Source organism: Pelobates fuscus, chromosome 8, assembly GCF_036172605.1.
Source record: "Pelobates fuscus isolate aPelFus1 chromosome 8, aPelFus1.pri, whole genome shotgun sequence".
In the NCBI taxonomy this organism is placed as follows: domain Eukaryota; kingdom Metazoa; phylum Chordata; class Amphibia; order Anura; family Pelobatidae; genus Pelobates; species Pelobates fuscus.
Genome location: NC_086324.1, coordinates 52,894,220 through 52,918,654, shown reverse-complemented (window position 1 = coordinate 52,918,654; position 24,435 = coordinate 52,894,220). Strand labels below are relative to the sequence as shown.

Below are 24,435 nucleotides of genomic sequence, written 5' to 3'. Positions count from 1 at the left end.
AAAGACAACGGAAAGAAATACAACAATTACCTTAACTAGGATCCTATATGTTCCTCTACCCTAGCCCCCCACACCACTTTTTTATTTGATGGTGTTGTTTGTTGGGCTATTTAGAGACATGTGCATGGTTTAACTTATATATTTATAATACATTTAAACTACAAAAAAAGCCATGTGTCTAGCTTTTCCCTCACATTACACAAGATTTGTTTATGGTTAGAATCTTGTTTCTTCGTCTCACAGTTCCAGGATCTGAATTTGCATTTCTTGCTGCAGACCAGCAAAAATAAAATAAATAAATACATTTTTAAAAAGTATCAACCACAGATTGCTCTTAGGTCTGCAGCCTTGAACTGTAATGTGTTCAGAACGGAATTTCAACACATCTGCAATTAGTGTCCTACCAGCATAATCAATGCTCCTAGTATTGCAGACATTCAACATCAAAAAAAATTCTGAAAATATTTACATCATTAAAAGTCGCTCCAGTTCAAGCGCCCAGCGGTTCCCAAAAGAACACAATGTATGAATCCCTCAAACCCCTGTAGTTTTCATGTCTTTATTGATTATGATATTCAGCCGAGTTAATCGTTAAAACTAGTATCATTTGTAGCTCTTTATGAATACTTGAGGACAGAGTTGTTGCTTTCTATGTTTAGAAAAGCTGTTAATTACACTATAACCACTTTACAATTTCAGTAACAATTTCTGAGATTTATTTCAAATGTTGAAATTTGTATTTATAAAAATAATTTCTCTATTGAAATCCATCAGGGCACCTGTTAGATGTAAGAATAGTGTTCTATAAGTTGAACACACTAAGTACACCTGTTGTATCAACAAATTCAAACCCATTGCTACAGTGGGAAATAATTAATCTTCGCCTCACTCCCCCAATAGTCCAAGACTGCAATTGGCAGAGGTACCTTGCCAGCAGTTTCCTTATCCCATATTCATAAATATAAACTAGCACATTGCGGCTTAATTGTCAGATAATTAAAAAAAAATTAAATGAAGAATCAGGCTTTAAAATCTGGAGGGACCAGGCCAGTATTTCCAAAATTCAAAAAATACAACATTCTGGAAAAGAATCAGGATGGAAGCCAACTTGTGAAATAAAATATGATATGGGAGGATTAAAATATCAAAGTATAAGAGCCCTGTGAGCACCAATTTTGCCATAATCAAGCAGGCGTCTGGCAGTTATATGGAGAAACAAAGTTGCGGCCTGTGGACGGCTGAGGCATGGTGACGCGGCCGCTCTCCTTGTCCTCAGGTCAGCTACACGGACAGAGCGAGTTCCCCTACCCTTTGGGAGCGGCGGGGGTTATCCCCAGTGGGGTGCTACCACACTCACCTCAACAAGGCCTGGCAGCTCCCACAAAACCGGCTCCATGTTCCAGGCAAGCTATAATGGCTGCCAAAATTAAGCTTGCAGCTCACAGTGTACCCAAGATATATGCCTCACATGAGGAGCGACTTACCTAGGCCTTCGAGCAAATGTGGACGCAATTTTGGAACAAGATCCAGTGGCGCTCGGATAAGTCTGAAGTGCAGCTGTGCTCCATCCAGGTACGGTGAAGGAAGAGGCTCAGCCGAGACCGACAAGGCGAATCCTGGACCCGGTCTGGAAGGTGGGGAGGCAGAGGTCAGCGCCTCGGAAAGCACTTTGATGCCTAAGGAGTAGTCCTGCAGTGCGCTGCCGCCATCTCGGGCCTTGGCCCTCCAAGCCACTCATACCCTCGGATGACCCATGCCCATGGGGATACTCTGAAACCTGACATAAGGCCCCGAAATCACATCCTACCTGCTACTAAGACAGGGGGGGCTTGTGAGATCAGCACGCTGGACTGTACCTTATCCCAGAGCTGGTTGAGCAGACACACAGGACTTAAAGGCACTACCGCATCGTATCCTACCACCCTGCATGAAGGGCATAGGCCGAACCTGCCAAACGCTCCCGTCTGCAGTGGGCTACAACCAAGCCAACATAATTTTTGACCTGTGGTAATTTTTCCTCGACTTTACATAGCTTGGTGGACTCTTCTCATTATATAGCACTCACATCCAGTGGAAATATCTCCATCTTTACCATACAAACTTATATTACACAATTTTATTACACCTAATTTTTTCATTTTTATTTCTCACATGTTATGATGAAAATGTTTAGCCTGTCTCTTTAACCAAAATTATTATCACCTACGTTGTTAAGCTTACCTGTTATAGGCTAGTGCACCTTCTATACCTCTAGAATGTAAGCTCATGGAGCAGGGCCCTCCACCCCTCTGTTCCTGTATGTCCAGTTGTGTGGTTACAATTACATGTCTGTTAGTCCACCCATTGTACAGCGCTACGGAGTCTGATGGCGCTATATAAATAATAAAATAATAATAATTTAAGCTTAGTCCTTAGACAATTAGACTCCTGCTTTCACTCTCCTATGCCTCAGGGCTTACTGTCTACCTAGTTATTATTGCATACTCGCTACAACAAAATAGGTGCAGGTCTATTTCAAACAACTATTTGGACTCCCTAAACTGGCAGGCAGCTTAGAAGGATATATTTATCACTTATGTTTTTTACACTATCTTAAAATAAAATAAAAAAATGTGAAGTTCTATTTTCCAAGTTAGTATCATTGAAGATACGCCTTTGTGTGCGGTTGTGGCACTTCAACCATGCTTGTAAAAACTCTTGCACAGAAAAAAAATTCATAAAAAATATAAAAGTATTTAAATACATTAAAAAAAAATATGAAACATAATGTTGGTCACTGTAAAACAGGAACAGGAGCTCAGAATGCAAGCATCGAATAGAGAATTTTGCTTGTTAGAAAGGATGTTAAGGTAAAAATAAGACGACCTTAATTTTGCATTCAGTATTTACATGGTGAATTTCAGCAGTATTCTAACTAGAGCTGCTATGATAATCAAAATATGTTGAATATTTGATTAGAAATAGGTCTCTAAAATTTCATCATGCTGAATAAATGTGTATAATTTCATCATGATGAAAATGCCAAAGTCTGTTTATTCTGGAGCATTATGTTAATACTGCTACCGTTGTCATATGATCAGTTTCAGAAAAGAATCCTTCTTAAATTTTAGAAACAAGCAATGTTGATTGTGTCAAATAGGGCCTGGGTCCTCTATGCCTATCTTCCTCAAATTGCTGGGCGCTAGTGGAAAATGTGTTATTTATTTTTCTTCACCACCCCGCCATTCCTTCCTCTCCTCCAACTTGCTTTCTCCCCTTACATATTTAAAATTTGGGGTGATGTCCCAGCAAGAATAGGTACTGGGGAACCGTCTTGCAGATTTTAAAACCATGCACAGAGCGCTTCATACACAGTGAAAGTGGCCAACAATTAACTTACCAATTTAGAGTTTACAATGTTTTTACACATCAAACGAGTGGAGTGGATGTTATAGATAGATAGGATAGATGATTGATAAAATGTTATAATGTGTGTGTGTAAGCACATACGTACGAACGCACGACGCATGGGTTTAAAACTAAGCGGAAACTTTTACAGAACTGGTTACGATCTAGGTCATAATAAAGCTAGGTCCATTTTCTAGAAGTCGGGGTGTAACATGAAGTTTATCTATATAAGAAAATGACAAACTATCCCATAACACATTAGCCGATCTGTCAATAATCTCTAAACTAGTAAAGCATTTAAACTAATTTAATATGACCCAAAGGTCATAGGTAGGAGGTCAACTTTAACCGCCAAGTAAACCCATCAGGAAATCCTCTTACCGCTTATTCAATCTCTATTTCTGTGGACTACTAAAATACATTATATTATTGTCATTTTATTGCAGTAGGGCTATCCGCTTTGTCAGCTCCTGCTTATTGGTTGCTATACAAAACTAAAGAAGCCTTGCTTGACAGTATCATACAATGATATCCTGGACTTCATAAGTTGGTTCATAGCACAATGAATGAAAGAACTCAAGATGACCCTTATAGAACATTCACAGAGCTTGGATACATCAATGGCCAGCGGAATCCATACAAATTTAATGAGACTTGAGCTATTTTGTGCTAAAGTGGTTTCCCAGCATAGAATGAAAAAGCAAGTTTTTGTGCAACAAACAAGGAGACAAGTGCTTTCTTGTTTTCTTCTAAAAGCAACTGCATTGGATAGATACACTTGTTACTAAAAAGAGACTACACAATAATTAAAATAATAAAATGTACAAAAGTAAACCGTTTGTATTTAAATCAAATAGTTTCTATTTTTAAGACACTTTCACGGAGAACCAGAGTGAACAGGATATATATTCACTTCATTTATAAGACTTAAAGAAACTAATTGTTTAAAACCACTTATTTAAAATAAACGTGAATCTTAAAAATAGCTTAATTCGAGATCTGCTCATTTGACATTTTTCCTCCCAGTGTTTTTTTATAAGAATGAAGAAAACAAACAAAAGCTAGAAGAGGTACACAAGGCTGATTTTTACATAGAAGCAGGCATGTATCTCCAGCGCAGATTAATATTTTAGAAAGGGTGCTTCCTGAGAGGGGAAGTACCAATAGAGATTGTATCCAAACGCTTTTAAAGCATTAAAAACATACAAAGAGTGTCTAACCTTGAAAATCTTACACAAATGTTATGGAGGATATTCCCCCTGCCACCACCGTTGTAAAAGTGATGGAAACAATAAAAGGGCATTCGTGGCCATAGCATGTCCTCTTTTTACTTTCAATATCATTGTTCTTACATTCTGAGGGCATCTCAATAGAAAGGCAAAGTCGTGCTGTCAGCAAACCTGGCATCAACATGATTTGGCTTGTGGAAACTTAGAGCTAAACATCAGCTAGTATTTTAATTCTACAGCTCTGGCACAAATACCTACAGTAAAGTGGATTAGCCTTGGTCCTGAAGGGCGGTTCATGGGTATAGAATAATTCTGCTTATGGTGTGTCAATCAGCAAGAATGCAGTGTACATTTAAAATTTCAATTTCTGACAAAACAGTATCTTTAATTTCACTCTAGAATTATTTCAAGCAACATTTTACATTGCATTAGGTTATTAGGTCTCTTACTCAATCACTACAAGAATATGTAAGTCAAATATTATAAGGACTAATACCATGTTGGGGAGACTTACTTAAGTATTGATTTGATTAGCACAAATTATCAGGTGTGATAAAGCTTAAGAAAGGTATACCACGAGTGATGATTTATCTATTACTCCACTTTGTCCCATCAGACTAGATATTTTGCCGTTTATTTTTAGTGTAAATGTACAATTTCTTAAAGACTTCAAATTCGTTTAAGCAGATACATGGTTATGTCGTGTTCATTCTCTCCTTAATTTGTTACAATTTATGAATAAAAAACATGGAATAAAGTGGGTATAACGAGCTCTTTGTATCATATGAGTGTCACGGAACAGACAGGTGTAGGGTTCTATGTCGTTTGCAGACTAGTGATTGATAACAGCAGAGTGTGGTGCCAATGGCTTGGAGTTTGACGAATGTGTGCTGCATTTGATGGGCACTATCCCTGATGTGATTTAAGTTCTGCGTGATATTGGGGCCATAGAAGTGAACAATGGATGATGTGAGTTATTGTTGAGTGCCATGGATGTCAATGGTAGGTATAAAAAAAAAAAATACAAAACAAAAAACAAAACAAAAAAAAAAAAAACTGATTCATAACTTTTTTTGTTTGGTTTATATGTATGTTAACCCATATATACATTGACATTTTTATCCTACCTCTGATATTGGTGTTACTTGTGGCAGAATCTCCAGTTCTTGTGGTCTTGTCATTTTATCAATGTCCAGTGAGTCCATACTGGAGGCTGCAGAGGTGATGCTGGAACGTGAGGAGTTGCTGACCGATCGGATATCGCTGTCGCTCACTGTCCCTGCGGATGCAGTTCTCCGATGATGAATGGTTACTACTGGCTTGGAATCTTCTACAACACTCTGCCGGGCTGCTTCGTCCATACTGAGAGAAGCTTGTTCCAGCTGTGCAGTGATGTCATCTAAGGAGAAGTTGGCATGAGAGGGCTTGGTCATTCTCCCAGAGGAGGAAGGCAATCCCTTTAAACTGCTCTGCTTGGAGCTTATCCGACCAGCTGGTGGCCTTTGGGAAACCTTTCGTTCATGGGGCTTGAGTGTGTTCTTAGACGTATGCGTCCCAATACTGCTTAGCTCCTGCTCAATAGAGCAGAGGTCCGCCATAAGAGCATCTAGGTCCACTGATTCCCCCTGATTTAGTGCTTCTGCAAAAAAATAAACAAATACAAATAAAACAATTAACCAGAGTTAAATTCTGGCGTTTTTGAGTTTTACTGTTACAATGTCCTAGAACTAGTAAATAAAGCTCTTATTCAATTGTGATGCACTTCCAAGATGCCCAGATGAGGACTACAGCAAACTTTAACATAATACGGCTGAATTAAAACATATGTCAATCATCAGGATCTGTGACACTGCCACGGGATGTAAAATATTTTCTGATCAGCTTACTACTATTTATTGAGAACACAATTTTGAATTCTAAATAATAAATACATAAGGCCAGTTCTTTAACTATTCCACCTTTCAGTATGAGAGACTTGAAACGAAAACAATGGACAGAATATTGGTAAACAGATTATATTATTTATTATAAACTGTCATGGTTACCACCCACACTTCACATTAATTAACTTGTACAATGGGTGCATATCGTGGGTGATCTGGATTGCTCAGCTGTTTAAAGCACAAGTCATCAACCCTGAAACTAGAGCTGCTGTAGACAACAAGTCTCATCATTCATTGTCAAAGGTTTGGCTGTGAACGATACAAAACGAGTAAATCCAGATGTACATATTGTACTCTAAAGGAAACACAGAATGGGTAAATATTTCTAAATTGTGCGACATTGAAAAAGCAGTGTGGAATCAATCGTAACATCTTTGCGGCATGAAATGAGATGGTTTGATTTTACATAAATGGCGTGCTGGCAAAAAATAGGTTAACATAATGCTATTCTGATAGTTGACCTGCGGTTCTTTGTTCACATTTTTATTTGTATCATTTACTAGAAAAAAATAAATATAATAAATAATACACAAAACCTCACAATATTGCAGTTCAATTATGTAGGTACTCATTATTAAAATGGAACTCTGACAAATAGCTAAATAGAGAGGGCCACGATGAGAATGGAAAGGCATACTCCATAAATCACACTTTACATTTCTCAGCTTCTGAAACTGATTGTTTATGCATATATTTATGTTACTTATCTACTCTGTTAGAGGACATGAGGAGACATCCATGGTCATTTAACTCTGTGTTAAGAGAGATTCCAGATCTAGAGATAAATTTGTATGCATTTAATATGGACAACACAAGGTTTTGCAGAGATACAGATTTTATGAATTATTTATTTGAAGGCCAACTTTTTCTTTGGTCTCTTAAGGACAAAGAGAAATTTCAGCAGGCGCTTGGAGCCATTGCTTAAGTGGTGACAAGCCAGAGAGCATTCTTTATAGTGTCAGAATTTTAAATGCAGAAGCATTGCCAAAGGTCACCAAGTTTTTCCAATGATTTTTTTTTCTTCATGTGCACATAAAAACAGTTGGTGCAAGTTTCAAAGAAGACAAAAATCTACGAGTGTTTTTCAAAAATATTTTTAGAAAAATTTTAGGCAAAATAGCAAAACTTGAAATATTTTGTAAGTCAGTATTTTGGCTGGAATTAAGGTGAGTAAAATATTTGATTACAGGTTTTACTGAAAATTAAGAAGCGGGACCAATTAGGTCCACACTCTCAAAAGAGTTATAGTAACCCTCGAAGAGGTTACATAGTTACATAGCTGAAAAGAGACTTGCGACCATCAAGTTCAGCCTTCCTCACATTTGTTTTTTGCTGTTGATCCAAAAGAAGGCAAAAAAACCCAGTTTGAAGCACAAGTTTGCAACAAGCTAGGAAAAAAATTCCTTCTTGACCCCAGAATGGCAGTCAGATTTATCCTTGGATCAAGCAGTTATTACCCTACATTGAAAGATTATATCCTTGAATATTCTGTTTTTGCAAGTATGCATCTAGTAGCTGTTTGAACATCTGTATGGACTCTGATAAAACCACTTCTTCAGGCAGAGAATTCCACATCCTGATTGTTCTCACAGTGAAAAAACCTTTCCATAGCCTTAGACGAAATCTTCATTCTTCAAGTCTAAACGCATGGCCTCGTGTCCTATGAAAAGTCCGGTTTGTGAATAGATTTCCACACAATGGTTTGTATTGGCCCCGAATATATTTGTATAAGGTTAATAACATTTGAAACCAAGCTATCACTTAAGTAAAAATTAAAGTCAAATACCTGAAGCAATGATTTTGATTGGATTGTGGGCAAATATAGGAAAATTCCTTAATACACATTTATCTATATATCTAATATACACACACAATTTAAATGGCACTATATTCACCAATTTAGAGATAATACAGTATAAAAAGTGATGTTCAAGGGAATTCAAGAAGAAGCAGCACTATTAAGGAAATAGCACAAAATAAAACATTGAAAAATCACATATCTTATGCTAACCTTTCTCATGTAATGCTACATTTTCTTTTAAAATAATATTAATGATTTTTTTTTAAAATTCTTTATTTTTCTGTGCATGGACATAACAAACAAGAGTAAAGTGCCACATCAGCACGCATAATGTATGTATCAATATTCACAATTTGGCATCATAATACTGCACATTTTTTTTAAAGTGATGTTGTTAACAGTTAGGTTCAAGTTATTTACTTTCATAAGCATGGGTTAGGTTTTGCACATTTTATGATATATACACCAATATCGCCGGCAACAATCATACAAGCTTGGTCCTTTCTTAGTAGCATGGACATATTGAGAATACCGTAACTTCGGTTATACTCGAGTAGTTTAGAGTGTGTACTGAGTCGTATCTTGAGTGAGTGTGAGCCTATAGGAGGTAGGTGTTCACGCTGTGTGGGTTATACGCTGTGCTTATTGATGGTCTGTCGGCTATGTCAGTGTACTGAGTCGCGGTGTAATTGGGTCGTGAGTATCGGGAGGGCAGTGGCACGTTAGGAAAGAAAGCTTTAGTGATTATGTGTCCCTCGCTTCGCTGGGTGTTATGTGGGAGGAGGACAGGTGTGTGTCGGTATCAGGCGGACCCATATGTGTGTATTGGGTTTAACAGGTGTGAGGGCCGCTGAAGTCGTGTGAATGGTAGCGTCAGGAGCAGTTGTGTGACCAAGTAGAGTGGACATCGTGTGTAATAAAATATCAGTTGGAACTTAAAATAAGTGGCTTCTACTGAAGTCGTTTGCAAACATGTTCGCAAATAGCGTAACTGTTTAAAACAAAACATTGAGCCTTCTTGTTTGGGAAGCCTGGTGTAAGTGAGGCTTCTTTCAAGTGGCAGTGTCCCGTTCCCCTCCGGGGACAAAAGGAGGTATGTCAACGTCCCATATCCTTTGGGGTTGCGTCACTGGATCCGGCCCTGGCAGGCCTAGGTCTCTGAGGAGTTGCAGGCCTTCGGAAGGGTTTGTAGCTTTGTGGGTCTTGCCTTCTTTCGTGCACATCAGTGCTCTTGAGTTAGTCCACCGGTAAGGGAGGCCAGCCTTTTGTAGTTGCTGCGTGGTTGGGCACATCGTTTTCCGCCACAGTAGCGTAGCTTTACTAAGATCTTGATAGAATGTTAGTGAATGAGTCTCAAACTGGAATGGGGTGTTCCCCCGTAGTGCTTGTAACAATCTTTGTTTATCCGCAAAGGATCTGCAGCATAAAATAACGTCCCTAGGTTGGGAGTTTGGTGTTTGCAGGGGCGTCGCGATGCGGTAAAGTCCGTCATGGGCAAACAGTTTAGCGTGCTTGGTTGGGAGAATAGCTGTTATGAGTCGCCTGATGAGGTGAGGCAGTTCTTCAGCTGGTACAGTGTCCTCTATTCCCCTGATTTTGACATTGTTTTGTCTGCTTTTGTCTTCCAGTGCGTCCAGTCTAGCTGCGATTTGGGAGTGAGAGGTTTGTAGCTGCTTTAGTGCTTCCCCCTGGGCGGCCATGTCTCGTTTCGTGTCTGCAGAATCCTCTTCGGATGCTCGGAGGCGTTCTGTTATGGCCTGCATTTCGGCTTTTACCAGGTTAAGTTCCGCAAAGAACATGTCCTGGAAGTGTGCCAAAAGGTCGTGAATGTCCCGCTTTGTAACAGGCGGTTCTGGGTCGGGTGTTACCTTAGTACCCTTCTCGGGTGTAGTGTCCACCACTGGGCCTGGTGTACGTTCCCGTCTGGGGGATGTAGGCTCCCTTGTGCGGGGTGTTGTCGTCAGCATCTGGCTGATATCATGATTGGAGGCTGCAGCGGCCGGAGTCGGTTTTTGAGACTTGCGGCCCATCGGGGGTTCTGGTGTAGTCCCTGTCTCGTCCGCTTTCTGAGGGATCGTGTCCCAGAAGTCTCCGTCCCAGGAGGTGATGCGTGGCAACCGCGGGATTCCCGCTCGGTAGGCCCAAGGTATCTTGTGCCGGATTTTTGCGCCCGTCGGGCATAAAAAAGGCATCCACAGGTCCGGAATGGTGACCCCTGTACGAGGGTGTCAATTTTGACTCTGCTTGCCCGGTGTTGTGCCGTTTTTTGGCCAATTTTCGGGCGATGGTCGAGGAGCTGGGTGAAATGGCATCTGCTCCTGAACGCCGTTGGCTCCGCCCCCCTCAAAATAATATTAATGATTTAGCAACAGACATCACAATCAAGTTCATAGGTAGAAGTTCCAGGAACTCAAGGCCTCTCAACATTTGCAGACTTTGACTTGATAAAGGCCGTTCCGGCCGAAACGTGGTCAGTCTGCACATGTTGAGAAGCCTTGAGTATCCGGAATTTCTGTCTGTGATTGAAACAATGATTTTGTGTGTCTGCCAGCATCTGGTTCAGGGGCACTAACCTCTATTAGAGGTCTGCTATGGGCCTAGCGAGATAACTAGGAGTGCAGACCCATCATTGTTTCACGCAATTGATCATAATCCAGTTCAGCCAAGACATATAAGGCAAATAGGGAGAAGGACAGAACAAAAAATACATATTTATTTTGTTTCTCCTCTCCCAACACCTTTGTTCAATGGCAGAAAATGGCAATATTTATACAGACAATTGACAGGGAGGCAGGTTTGAGGATAACCCTTGCATCTCTAAATATAGTAAAATTGTACTCAAAAAATTGTATTCAAGTCTGCAGCCTCTGCCCCGATCTGCCTGCTGTCTGCTGACATCATCAGAAATGGTGGTCTGAGCCCATCACAATGCTTTCCCATAGGATTGTCAATGACTGTCAATGAGCTAGATCAGGGACAGAGCCAGCACAAGTCAAACTAAGCCTTGGCCAATCAGCATCTCCTCATAGAGATGCATTGAATCAATGCATCACTATGAGTAAAGTCCAGTGTCTGCATGTAGAGTGCGGAGACACTGAATGGCAGTACTGCACAGTGTGCAGCACTGTCCCAGGAAGCACCTCTAGCCGCCATGTGAGGAGTGGCCAGTGGAGGTATCACTAGGCTGTTTCTCTGAAAAGACAGTGTTTACTGCACAAAGCCTGAAGGGAATGATTCTACTCACCAGAACACATACAAAAACACGCTGTAGTTGTTCTGGTGACCACAGTGTCCCTTTAAAGGAGCAAGATATATCAAAGAGTAGCAAAACAAGAACAAAAAGTCAGCAGTGATGAAAACAAACACAGGATGGGGAGTCTTTTCAGTGCGAGGATGAGATGAACATGAAATCGGAAGCTAAAAGGATAGCTGCCATAATAAGAGCATCACCAGAGTAAACATCTTGGGAATATAGTAGAGAGCAGGTGGGATAGGAAGCATACATGTTACAAAAGATGTACATACGGAAAAATGGAAACAATAAGGAAGCAAGACAACGATAACATAGGAAAATTAGACAGAGAGCAAGGTTACTTAAAGAACATCAAGGGAAAGGATTATAAGGGTTTAAATCAATTACACAGGAAAAAAATACCCCCCCCCCCCCCAAAAATAAAATAAAAAAAATACTCATGTTATTTATAGTTTGTTTTATTCAGCCTTACAGAAAATATCAATTTGTGTTTCAGCCGTACATAAGATATCAATCTTGCCATGAATTGCTAGTTTCTACTTTGTTGATTCATATACTTCGAGTAGAGGGATGCAGGGATCCCTGAGACACAGCACCTGCTGCCTTACTTTGCAGCATTTCTTGGATGTGGCTGTGCACTGTGCATTATGCAGAGGCTGCAGTTGCTGGGAAGAAAAAGGTCTATGCAGATTTGAGCAGACTGTAATGCAAATGTGATCGGTTCTCTAAATTCAATTCATTTGACAGAGCAGGATCATATACATCATTTGATGACAATTAGTGGGTAAAATCCATTGGTCTGTCGTCTTACACTACAACAATGTTAACCACAGAGATAGCAATGAATAAAGATGAAAATCCTTAAAAACCCTTATGGATTTGGATCGATGACCAAATATGGAACCACTTTAGTGACAGTACAATTCTTGGGTCTTGCCAACTAGAATTGGAAGCAATATATTACTTAAAATACATTGCAGTGTCTGTTTGTGTCCTGTTTTATCCTAAAGGGCCTAGCCAAGAGGTAAGGGTGGTATTTAGAAAAGAACTGGCTTCCTCGGTCTGAAATGGTCTGGTGGTGCCCTTCATTTATGATTTTAAAGAGCTAGAGCAGGTAAATCAAATCAGCTGTAAATAATATCTCGTTAACTAACAAGAAGCTTTGTGTTGGGTGGTGGGAGAGAAAGACAGGGCAAAGATAGACACAGAGAAGGAATGACAGGCACTCAGAGACAGACAGGGAGATGCACACAGAGACAGACAGAAGCAGTATATTAAGTACCATAAGTTACATACTATGTATAATACCAAAGTCATAAATCAATTCTCTGATCATTCACGTGGTATTAGGCAGAAAACGGTCTTACCGTTCAAGTTGTACATGGAAAAACGATATGAGAAGTTAGCCAGATTAGTTTCTTGGCGAAGTGGAGATCTCTTTACGGGTTCTTCTGGCTTTTCTGGTTCCAAATTCTAAATACAAAAGGAAAGTAAAGAATTATCAAACAAAGAAAAAAAGCCAAAATTTTAAGTTACACAAAACCATGTGGCAGTGTCCCAATTCAGAATTACTTTGAGCATGACATGTCAACATATGCCGGCAACCCCAAAAGGAGCTTTAAAAGCCTCAATTTGGGTTTTAACATTCACATTATCTACTTTAATATCAAGGTAGCTTTTTGGGGGGGAAGGGTGTTGGGGAGAATTATATATGTGCATTGACTTGACATTGGACAGCAGAATCAGATACACCACTGCACAGCACACTCAAATGTGTGTTTGGGCAAAACTAATCTAGACCTTAATTGAATAATTTAAATTGGACAGCGTCAAGCCTAGCTGTAACTTGTCAGGCAAATTCAAAAGTAGAAAACAATTGCTGGGTATAAAGTGGCTTATAGACCAGAACAAATCAAACACATACAATTTGTTTTTCTACACGAATACATGGATGAAACCGATAGGCAACCTATAAAAATAGAAGTTGTGTGTTTGTGCGACAATCTCGTTTCTGCTCCCACTACACAACAATTTTTGTTTTTTGCTTTTGAAAATCAACAGCAGCAGTTAATTCCTTTTATGCCAGGTGAAATGATTTTATCTGATAACTGGCATGGAGTAATTCATGAAAGAGGTAGCAGAATTACATTTTAATTAAGGCAACTTAACATGTGAAGGGAGCTATGTTTCGAGAATGTTACATACTGTAAAAAAGTTTTAGACAAGTAGTTTCAGAAGCACACAAATCTGCTACCTGTATCTGACAGCTTTGTTGCTGAAATGAAATGTACAATTAAGCAACAATTCAAACTCTGATTCCTTCTACAGTTATATGTGGATGCTTCGGGTCTGTCATTGACATTAGGTGGGAGCCATAGTAAGCTGGATATAAAATGTAACCTGATGTACGTGCAATATGAAAATCAGGGTGGTGAGCAACAATTCTGAAGGACAAAGCTAGTCTTGGGTCCCATTCTTCCACCGCTCTTTACCACCAAATAAGGATTCTCCAGTGTCTTGAACATACAGAAGGATACTTACAGATAACTGGTTTTCTTTATATCCCTCAATGCCCGTGCATACCTATGGGAAACACAAATAACCCAGATTAACAAATAATACTAAATTAATACAAATCGAGAAAAAGCAGGGAGGGCATTTTACATGGATACTGTTGGTAAAAATGCAAAACTAATTTAAAAATGTGAATTATGTTACTTTCTGATCACACCTATATATCACTCAATCGTGCTCTTGGCCAGCAAATGAAAGTCCTGCAGCATTTGAAATTCAAGCAGGACATTTGTTAATTTGAGCACTCTAAACAACATAACCACTTATGTCCAGTGTAGCGGTTATGCGTACAAGAGTCTTTGAATACCATCTGCTGCAGAGCTCAAAATTTCAAGTCATGAGCTACTCGCCAGGCTAAAAATGTACTTGCCACCTCAAACTACACATGAGCATTTTGTTTTATAACATATTCTGGTGTGTCTGTGTTAGTGTATTCTGTAAGTGTGTTGATAAATGTGGATATGTATTCGTATGGAGTGTGAATGCAGAGGTGTATTTGTGTGAAGAGCCTGTGAATGCAGGTGCACCACATCCCCTACTTCTCACCCATTCCCCTTGTTTGACCCTTTCTATATGCACTTTTCTCATCAATGCCACCTTTCTAAAAGCCCTTTTTTCATCTATACCTACAAAGAGGCGAGCGGAAATTTTGAGCCCTGATCTACTGGTCTATTGGTTAAGCTCAGAATGTTCAGGCTATGACTGCCATTCAGGTGGGATGTAACAGATATTAATAATGTGGAAGTGTAAATAATTGAATATCAAGCCAACTTAAAGAGACACTATAGTCACCAGAACAACTACAGCTTAATGTAGTTGTTCTGGTGAGTATAATCATTATATGCAGACATTTTCATGCAAACACTGTCTTTTCAGAGAAAGGGCAGTGTTTACATTGTTCCTAGGGACACCGCCAAGTGGCCACTCCTCAGATGGCCACTGGAGGTGCTTCCTAGCTCAGTGCTGCACAGTAAGCAGCTCTGCCGTTCAGCGTCCCCATGCTGAATTTTCCTAGTAGAGATGCATTGATTCAATCCATCTCTATGAGGAGGTGTTGATTGGCCAAAAACAGCGTTTGGCCCTGCCTCCTTGCCGATTTTAGCCAATTCAATGCTTTTGCCATGTCATCAAGTGGGTGGGGCCAGTGCCAATCGCTGAAAAGAAGGTTTTTCATGCTTGTTATCCTGATCCTATAGTGTTCCTTTAAAATTCACAATAAGGTAATGGACTTCCATCCTGCAGCATTAAAATGCTACATTCTACAGGGCAGTTTTTCCATCAGTACTGGAGGGCTGTTAACTGTTGGCCAGGGGATCCAGAACAAATGAATGGCCGTTTTCTGATCACAACTTTCAGATCTCTGTGTCGTTGTTTGTATTCACATGGAGCATGCAATACATGAGTTTGACACATTAAGGTTGTTAAAAATGCCACTTCCTTTAGAGTAATCAGCACAACATGTCTAAGTGACACAAACCTTGTTTCATTGCCACCAACATTGACAAGTGCATGAGTATATTGAGCAGTGTTTGACCCCCCCCCCAAGTCACTTTCAAAAACCTTCTGGGACACCATGCAGTCTCCAAGGAAATATCACAGTGGGCTAGTGAAAACTAGATTGTTTGACTTTTTCCCAGTTAACCCATACCATGCTGGACTAGCAACGGTCCTGATAAATCCCTGTTTGCTGCCTTACTCCTGCAGTTCTCTTCCATCAGACATCACAATTTATCTGCTGACGTTACTGAAGATGGATGGTACTTTTCAAGCAGTGTCCCACAATCCTGAATACCAGTGGCCTGTGGGGAAAATGCCCCCTTACCAGTCCGCGACTGACCACCCGTATAAAAAAAATTAGATGTGTCCAAAAAAAAATTACAGATCTACTCTTGAGACGCATAGTCCTTTTCTGGTCATGTTTCCACCATGCACCCCAATTTTGGTTAAATTCAATGTTCAAATTCAATGTTATGCCAAAAAAAAAGCTTAATACATATTACAACAGTTTAACAACACTCTGAGCTAGGCAGAGAGATATGAAGCTGTTGCATTTAACTTTTAAGATGTTAACTGAAAACTCAATTCATTATTTCTAATGCTTTAAAATTATTATTACATTAGCAGCAGCATGTACTACCCACCCCATAAAAAGCTCAAATAAACCAACTTCTGTATAAAATACATTTTATGTTGTATGTGCAAGCTACACTATCTTTCACCCCTCTCCTCAATAGTAGGGCTAGCCCTCTTTATACGCTATATATATATATATATATATATATATATATATATATATATATATTCATAGACATAGAAGTCTCCAAATCACATCCGAAGTGCCAATGTAAATAATATAAAAAGCAATGCTTTTAATGACTACGTGTGCGCAGTGTCATTTGAGTTTTGGACTGTTTTTCACTGAGAAATTTCAAAATGTTCTTAAAGTTGTATTATCATATGACTGTTCTGCAATTTTATATTACATCAAACGTGTGCTTTCGCTACCATTATATGCTTGTCTTCCCTCAGTTAGTATTTAATTGCACTGTATTCGCTTGGCATGTTACACTATAAAGATGTACAGCCTAACGTAAGTTTAACTTGTGGGACAAATCTAAGACATTTGACCAATCTTATAGCCTGGAAAGCTTTGTTAGCCTTGCAGAGTGAATCCACTACCACAATACACTCCTGCATATATTATTACCAATGTGCAACATAAAAAGTACAGGAGGGTGTAAGAGGAAGGAAAAAAAAAAAAAAAAGTGGGTAACTTTGACACTCCGTTACTATTGCTCTACCTATTATTCTAGCCACCACGTCTTGTACGTTTTGCTTTTCTTTCACTCTTGTGAACTACAATTAGACATGGATGCATAGCTTGTCTACATCTACACTTTAAAAATGTGCCACTACTTTATTGCCATATATGTGAAATGCTTTGATATTATTAATATATACTGTTGTGGCATCGTCAGCTGTTTTGTTACATTGTGCACAACAACAAAAAAAAGAATAAAAAAAAAAAAAGTGTGATTTCTTCCACAATAAGCCAAGTTAATATTTGCATAATAAGCAGGGCATTGATATTTACCCAAAAAATTCTGCAGAGAATTGGCTCTGGTGCCACCATCTAATCTCTGCAACAACCAGCAAACTACATTCCATCCAAATCAAAGTGGCATTGCATTTCACTTTAATAAAATCACAAGTAGCAGGTCTGTTTTTAGTAGCAAACTGATTGATTAAGTGATTTCCTACCTGGGTAAGTTTATCCAGCTCTCCGAGCCAAGCACCAAACATTTTATCCAGATCCTGGTCTTCCTTATCACTGTCCTCTTCGGCCCCATGATCAAGCTCTTCGTCAGACAATTGGTCCATCTAAAGAAGGACAAGAGAGAGAGGAGTATTGAGTTTGTACAACTAAAGGAAAAATGATTTGAACACTACTCTTTCTTCAGTTTATTCAAACATAGTACTTTATTGTATTGAGCACTTGAAACATTATAAACGAAAAGTGATACAATTTAAATCTTGACTATGTGGAGCGATCAGGAAGTTAGAGGTCACTCCTGATAAGAAAACCATAATGGGAGCTTTGTGTTTTACTTGATGACCATTTAAAAAATAAAAAATCTATCTCATTTGCTTGTAAAAAAAATAGCGGTCACCTTTTTTAAAAAAACAACAACAAAAAAAACCCTGTAACTGTTAATTTTTAAATATCTGCATGCCAATTTCTAAAACATTTTAAGAAACAGTAAGCTGGTCATCAAAACAAAACACTAAGCCCTCAATGAATACTATCCTAGCAACCTATTTTTCTACCCTACCCTTACCTTCTGTGTCACTATATCCCACTCCCTCTAGCATGTAAGCTCATTGAGCAGGGCCCTCAACCCATCTGTTCCTGTGCGTCAGACTTGTCTGGCTACAAATATGTGTCTGTTAGTCCACCTATTGTACAGCGCTACAGAACTTGTTGGCGCTATATAAATAATAATAATAATAATGGAAATTTTTATTTCTGCCATGTAATTTGCACAGTACAGACAATTAGGAACACAAACAGATCATTAAAAAAAAAACTAAGAGAAATACCCTGGTTGTAGTTCGATTTGTGTGGAGTTTTTATGCACTATTTAAATACTCTTGTTAAACCGTCACCAAATATATTTCCTGTTCTTGAGGTTTCCGCTAAAGGCCACTGAAACCCAAAAGATAAAACAGAGGTTTTTTTTTTGCCCAGCAAATCTAGTTAAACCACATACAATATATCTCACACACACCAGCAAATCTCTATAGTGTCAATGCAAGTGAGCTGGAAGTCGTAGAATACGCGAACGTTGAGACATACTGATGCTTTTGCAATAAAAGCTTTTAGTGAAAGTTTTTCAGAAGAAATAAACGGTATGAGTGATAATAGAATTGTCCAAGGGCCAGAGCAATAATATCAATCACAGAAGAATAAAGATATCAAATAAAAAGAGAAAAGAAGAAGAGACCAAAGAGAAAGATAATAATGCCTTTAAAACAAGACTTGATACAATTCGGCAAATATTGTGATAAATGAATTTGGAAGTTCAAAAGAAAAAAAAAAAGGAAAGAAAGGGTATTTGATGAATTTATGCAATAAAAATAATTTATTAAAATAGCATGACTCCCACCAACCAACCAAATATGAAAACAAACAAACAAACAAAAAAACACCTACATACATAAAGGCAAAAAGCACCTTAGTTCCAACACCGAGACCAGGTTCTCCCTGCAACGTGATCCTCAATGGAATCAACGAAGGACTCCCATTATTCACAGAATCACTGTTGGATCAGTGCTAACCTACTATGAAAGCAGACCACAGTAATCGACACACACAAACTGCAATCTGATTCAGTGAGCACCAGAATCCAGAGGTAGCAATTACCGTGGTCTGCAACTGCAGCAGGTACAGACTACAATTCCACCACTGGACCACCAGGGACATCAAGGCCATCTCCCTAAAGAAAGCTAAGAAGGAGAGTAGCAAAAGATAGCAAACTCAAATAAACACATTATACACACCAAACACAGTGTACACATACCCAACACACATACCAGAAGCCTTAAAGGAACACTATTAAGGTTAAAAATGCTATTTAGGTGGCCGCCAACACCTTAAATAGGGTTAAACCTTACCTTTTTCCAGTGCCATGCGGGTTTCCGACACAAGCTCCACCTCCGATCGCCCTCCTTGACCGAGATCAGCAAAATTGACAATATTAGCCAATCCAAAGCTTTCCCTAAGGAAAGCATTAGGTGGGTATTGTGTATACATGTCAAAACGCTGCGCAGTGCCAATCAGCATCTCCTCCTAGAAATCCATTGAATCAATGAATCTCTATAGGGAATGTTCAGCACCTCCAGGCAGAGCACGGAGACGCTGAACACCAGTGCTGCACGACCCAGGAAGTACCTCTAGTGGCTGGCTGAGTGACTGCCACTAGAGGTGTCCCTAGGAAATAATGTAAACACTGCCATTTCTCCGAAAAGGCAGTGTTTACATGTAAATACCTGCAGGGACAGGATATAGACACCAGAACAACTACATTAAGCTGAAATTGTTCTGGTGACTATAGTGTCCCTTTAAGGCACACACCAGATATGCATACATTACACACTGCCAACACACTATAGGGGAGTGACAGAAGGTAAAACACTCCGGGTTATTCACTGAACTCCAAACGTCTTAGAAATTTAAAGCATGTGACTATAGTCAAGCTGAAGAATATTTCAAGATGCGTTCCCCTGATGCTTAATCAGTATTCTTGGAGATGTAATCCAGAACATCTGGAATGCAGAAGGTTGCCTATCACTGGTCTACATTGCTGGTCAACACTTTAACTCAGGGAACTCTCATACCACTTTACAATAAACATACACCACAGATTGCAGAACGTAAATTTCACAGATGTCAAGAGATGGATTCTATCAAACATGCTAGAAAATGCTAGGAGGTCTGAGAAATAGGCAACAAGATGTAAATATAGAGTAGTTAACAAAACCAATACCAATAAAAATGTGCCTGTTGAACACAACCATGGCTTTTTAGTTTGATCTCCAAGTTGAAATGTCTTGAAGAAAACCGTTTTCCCATGGGAAATTCGAACATGCTTCCTTCGGAGATAAAAAGGACATTTACTAATTTACAAGCGTACGGCTGTCCCTTAGTTGACATGCTCCATTAATAAAAGGAAGTCATATTTACGATGCTGCAGATTTGAAGGGCATGTGGAACCTGTCAATACACAGGACTGTTTCCGACGGCGTAGATGTACGTTTCAAAAATAGAGGAAAAACAATGCAACACACCCATCCATCTGATACAAAGTGAAATGAGAAAACAAGTTAACAAGAACGGCAAAATTCTGAGACTTCTTTAAAAATTTGCACATCTGCTGTGACAGCGTGAAAGATTAAGAGAAGAAAAAGCACAGCACTCTTTTAATGATATTTTTAACAAATGCAATGTGCTGACAATGCGATCCAAGTGGAAGAGAGACTTGTGGGAGGCATTTCCTTGTGTAACAGAGCACCCTCTATTGCTAAACAAACAAATGCAAATTAAAGTTCTTTTTGGGAGGGATTGCTGGTGAAGCAGTGTTTGATTTGTTTCAGATCATTGTGCCAAGGCTGACTTCCATACAAAGTCACATAAAATGTTTTTGACAGTATTAACCTCCACCCCCCTCTAACCTCATGGTCTTAATAATATAAATAAATATCTACATTTAAAAAAAAAAAATAATAATAATAAAATAATTAAGATAAGTTTATTTACAAAACTGCTATAGCAAAACAAGTGCCGTTTGGTTGTCACAATTTGTCTGTTTTTATGGAATGTAAAAGGCAAATTCAATTATAGCGGCTGGCTTCTGTTTGCTGTATATTGAGATCAGCTAGAACCTCATGTAAATCACCTTCATTTGGATGAATTACCTTACACTCTAATCCTCTTTAAGAAAAAAAAACTTAACTCCACTTCTACCCTTAAATAACGACTCCAAGCACATTAACCACTGCAGCAAGCTGTAGTGGTTATGGTGTCAAGAGAGCCATGGTGCAAACCATTCCAGCTTTCACAACCAAGACGGAAGAGACAGTAAGCAGCACTCAGCAGATCACATGTAAGAAGTCAAACCATTATGTAACACGTTAACTATTTGGATTGGAGAGCAGTAGTGGTTATAATATTTTGGAGTGTTGCTTTAACCCTATAATGGAACACAGACCCTAAATTCTTCCTAAATTCTACTGGATCTTTAGCAGCATTGTTTGTGTGCGTGTTGCAGGAAAATGTGGCTGCAATTCAGTAGGATTTTATTTATTTATTTTGAATCAAATCTCACAGCAGCAACGAGATTCGATCCATTTGGCTCAATTTTGTTGATTGTGAATACAGTGAAACTTTAAAGAATTAACTAAATGCTAGAGAATGGACCCAAATGAAAACATCTTAACAGGTTTACAAATTGGTGAATAGACCTCTGTATCGTGCAGTCTAATTTAGTTACAAGAGAGATAGATGATCAGCAGAATGGCTATTATATGGTCCTACTGTGCACCATTTATTGCAATATAGAAGGAGGACATACATGTGCAAAAGAGCGAATAGACTAAGGAATGGTTCCCTGGATCCTCCCTGCAGCCCCCTATGGTCTGGGATCTATCAGAGCCTGTCACATCCACCTGCTTTATACATTCTCCATTAACCTTACGTATTATCCATGTATGGTCATTTACACTTCCAAATGTTAGAGCTTGTGTCAGCCTGTCCTCAGCCGTACAAGTAATGTGTTCCTACCGGCAGAATATGCCTTATGCAATAATTTTCTGGAAAACGCCCGATACATAATTTGGAGTGACTTGCCCTTACTCTGGCAGAGGTGTGGCAACGGACATGTTTGTGTTTGAAAATGTTTAAAAAGTATAGCATGCAACATGTTTAGTCCACGTTTACATCATTTTGATTTATGTAAATAGGATTTATTTAGTTCCTGTGGAAGTGAAAGTCTTTATTCCTTTCTTCCTGCAAGCAGTTACATTTTACATTCCTCTAATGCTTGGTTTTTCAAACAATGTTCCAGAGTTCCTTACATTTTGGGGCTTTAGAGAACTATGCAAATCCTCATTGCCACCAAGCCCAAATAAATAATGCAGCTTTAATCCAATCCCCCCACTGTTAAACACTACATGAATACACTATGCTTCTACTGCCCATATGGTGACTCGCGGGTTGCTTAATAAAAATAGTTAAAAGCCACAATGTGAATTCCAGTATGGGTTCAACATGGGTTGAACAATGAATACCTTAAACCCAACCGGCGATCATGCACAGGCTTGCAACTGAAAACAAGAAATGAAAAGTGTTTAACTAATAACAGCCACTTCATGGTCACTGCAGAAGCTGCAAATTTGCATGGTGTAATGGGAATTAATTTAGTAGGTATACTCTCAAGGAAAACATTTAGTTATGCATTTTTTTTTTCATTGGAGGAATATTTAAAAACAGCTTGCAAAGAATGCAGATCATTTGCAAGCCCTCCCCTTCTAACACCACCCAGAATTTCTGTGGCTGTTCAATCACAGCCTTCCTGCAGCGGAGTAGTAGTATTATCCACGGTATCTCCGCTGGTAGTCAGGATACAGCATGCAAAATACAGGTAGCATAGTAATAATCCCCTTTTCCCAAGAACTAGACGACACATAGTTTAGGAGTCAACTGAGCTTTTATTCCAGGTCACAGTATTTATACAAGTCTCCATGCAAGGGGTTTCCTTACTGACATGGCAGGGGTTTTACTTGAATGGACTTTGTGGGAAACTTCACTTTCAAGGCTATTTCCCATCATACATTGCTGTACTGGAGAGAGGATGACGCAAGAATATACTGTTGTTACGGTTACCCTTAGGCTTGCTGAGAGCTGGACCGTTTAGTCGTCTGGATTCCTAGTTGCTGAAGAGGGGAGAGCTGCTTTCCATAGTATTCCATACGAGTCCTGCAAGTGTAGAATCATCCCACTAGCTATAGCATAGCTAGGATACCTTTCTACCCAAAAAACGAGTCGAAGCAGCGATTTGAGGGTCAAGTAAGAACTGAGGTCTGGAACACCCAGCCTGCTTTTTATTACAGTCAGGTACACACAGACCCCTCCCAGGGGGAGGTATAAAATAACCAATAACAGCATAGCACAGCCCCCTAATGCCCTCCCCTCTGCTTGGGAGATAATTGAGTTTCCTACTGTATCTACTCAATTATCTCCAAGCTAAAACTTATGCATTTTTATACATTTTTATAACTTTCTCATTTTACCTAGTACATTAATAAAACTTTGTGAACAACATACATTGGGGAACAACATACTCAAATTTCGTGCGAATCCGTCCAGTAGTTCCAAAGATATTAAAAAGTCCTTTTGGACCGACTGCACGCCTGTTTGCAAGTCCAGAAACAGGTCCACAGAGTCAGGCTGTGTGGTCGGTCGATGTTTAGCCGGAAAATCGGTAAAGTTCCATCCGAAGCCGGTGTTCGAATATTCGAACGCACTTCGGCTTGTGTCGAAGTACATGCGGTTTACACTTCCGCGCTGGTCGCTAGTCGGGTGGTGATCTATTCCCATAAAAAGAGATGACAAAGTTCCTTTCGACGGTCGGTTCGGAAGTTCGGCCGGGACTTAGCCTCCGCTGTGATGTCGAAGTATCGGAAAAGACACAGGTTACCGATGACCGCATTCAACTGCATTAAAATGGCCGCCGCCACGTGTTCGACTGTAATGGCGGCCGCTTCGACTACCTCGGGGACTTCGACGGCTTCGGCACTTCGGCGGTATTCGAAGTGCCAGTTCAAATATTGCAATGCTGTTCCCAAGTAATTTACAGGTACATAATTAGAACTGGTGTTTCTGTAACAACTGTTAATTACATTATCTCTCCGTACAGCAAAATATACCAATTCCATAAATTAGCCGAATTACCTCTCACTGAATAGCTGGGATCTGAGCGCACCATCTGGCGAAATACCGCTCCGACCCCTTCACTAAAAAGGGAAAGCCATTCGAATGAAAGTTCACACGAACACACAATGCAATGAGATAATAGACAGTGAGTTTTCATTTGTCGAACGGTGTCTGATTTAGACGAATGAACATTTTAAACGAAAGACATGATAGTCCAGCGGTGTTCGTACCATCGAGTAGCCTATTTTAGTTCCAGG

At 39.4% G+C, this 24,435-nt stretch overlaps 1 protein-coding gene across 3 annotated transcripts in view; it reads right to left on the bottom strand.

The window, feature by feature from the left end:
* The window catches only part of RAPH1 (Ras association (RalGDS/AF-6) and pleckstrin homology domains 1), a 136,822-nt gene that overhangs the window by 40,402 nt on the left and 71,985 nt on the right, over positions 1-24,435 (bottom strand). For all 3 annotated transcript variants that reach the window (XM_063429806.1, XM_063429807.1, XM_063429808.1), the window contains exons 2-5: positions 17,449-17,568; positions 14,155-14,196; positions 12,981-13,086; positions 5,744-6,255 (exon numbers count right to left, since the gene is read on the bottom strand). In XM_063429806.1, coding sequence (XP_063285876.1) covers positions 5,744-6,255; positions 12,981-13,086; positions 14,155-14,196; positions 17,449-17,568 — 780 coding nt within the window. The remainder of the gene's footprint in view (positions 1-5,743; positions 6,256-12,980; positions 13,087-14,154; positions 14,197-17,448; positions 17,569-24,435) is intronic.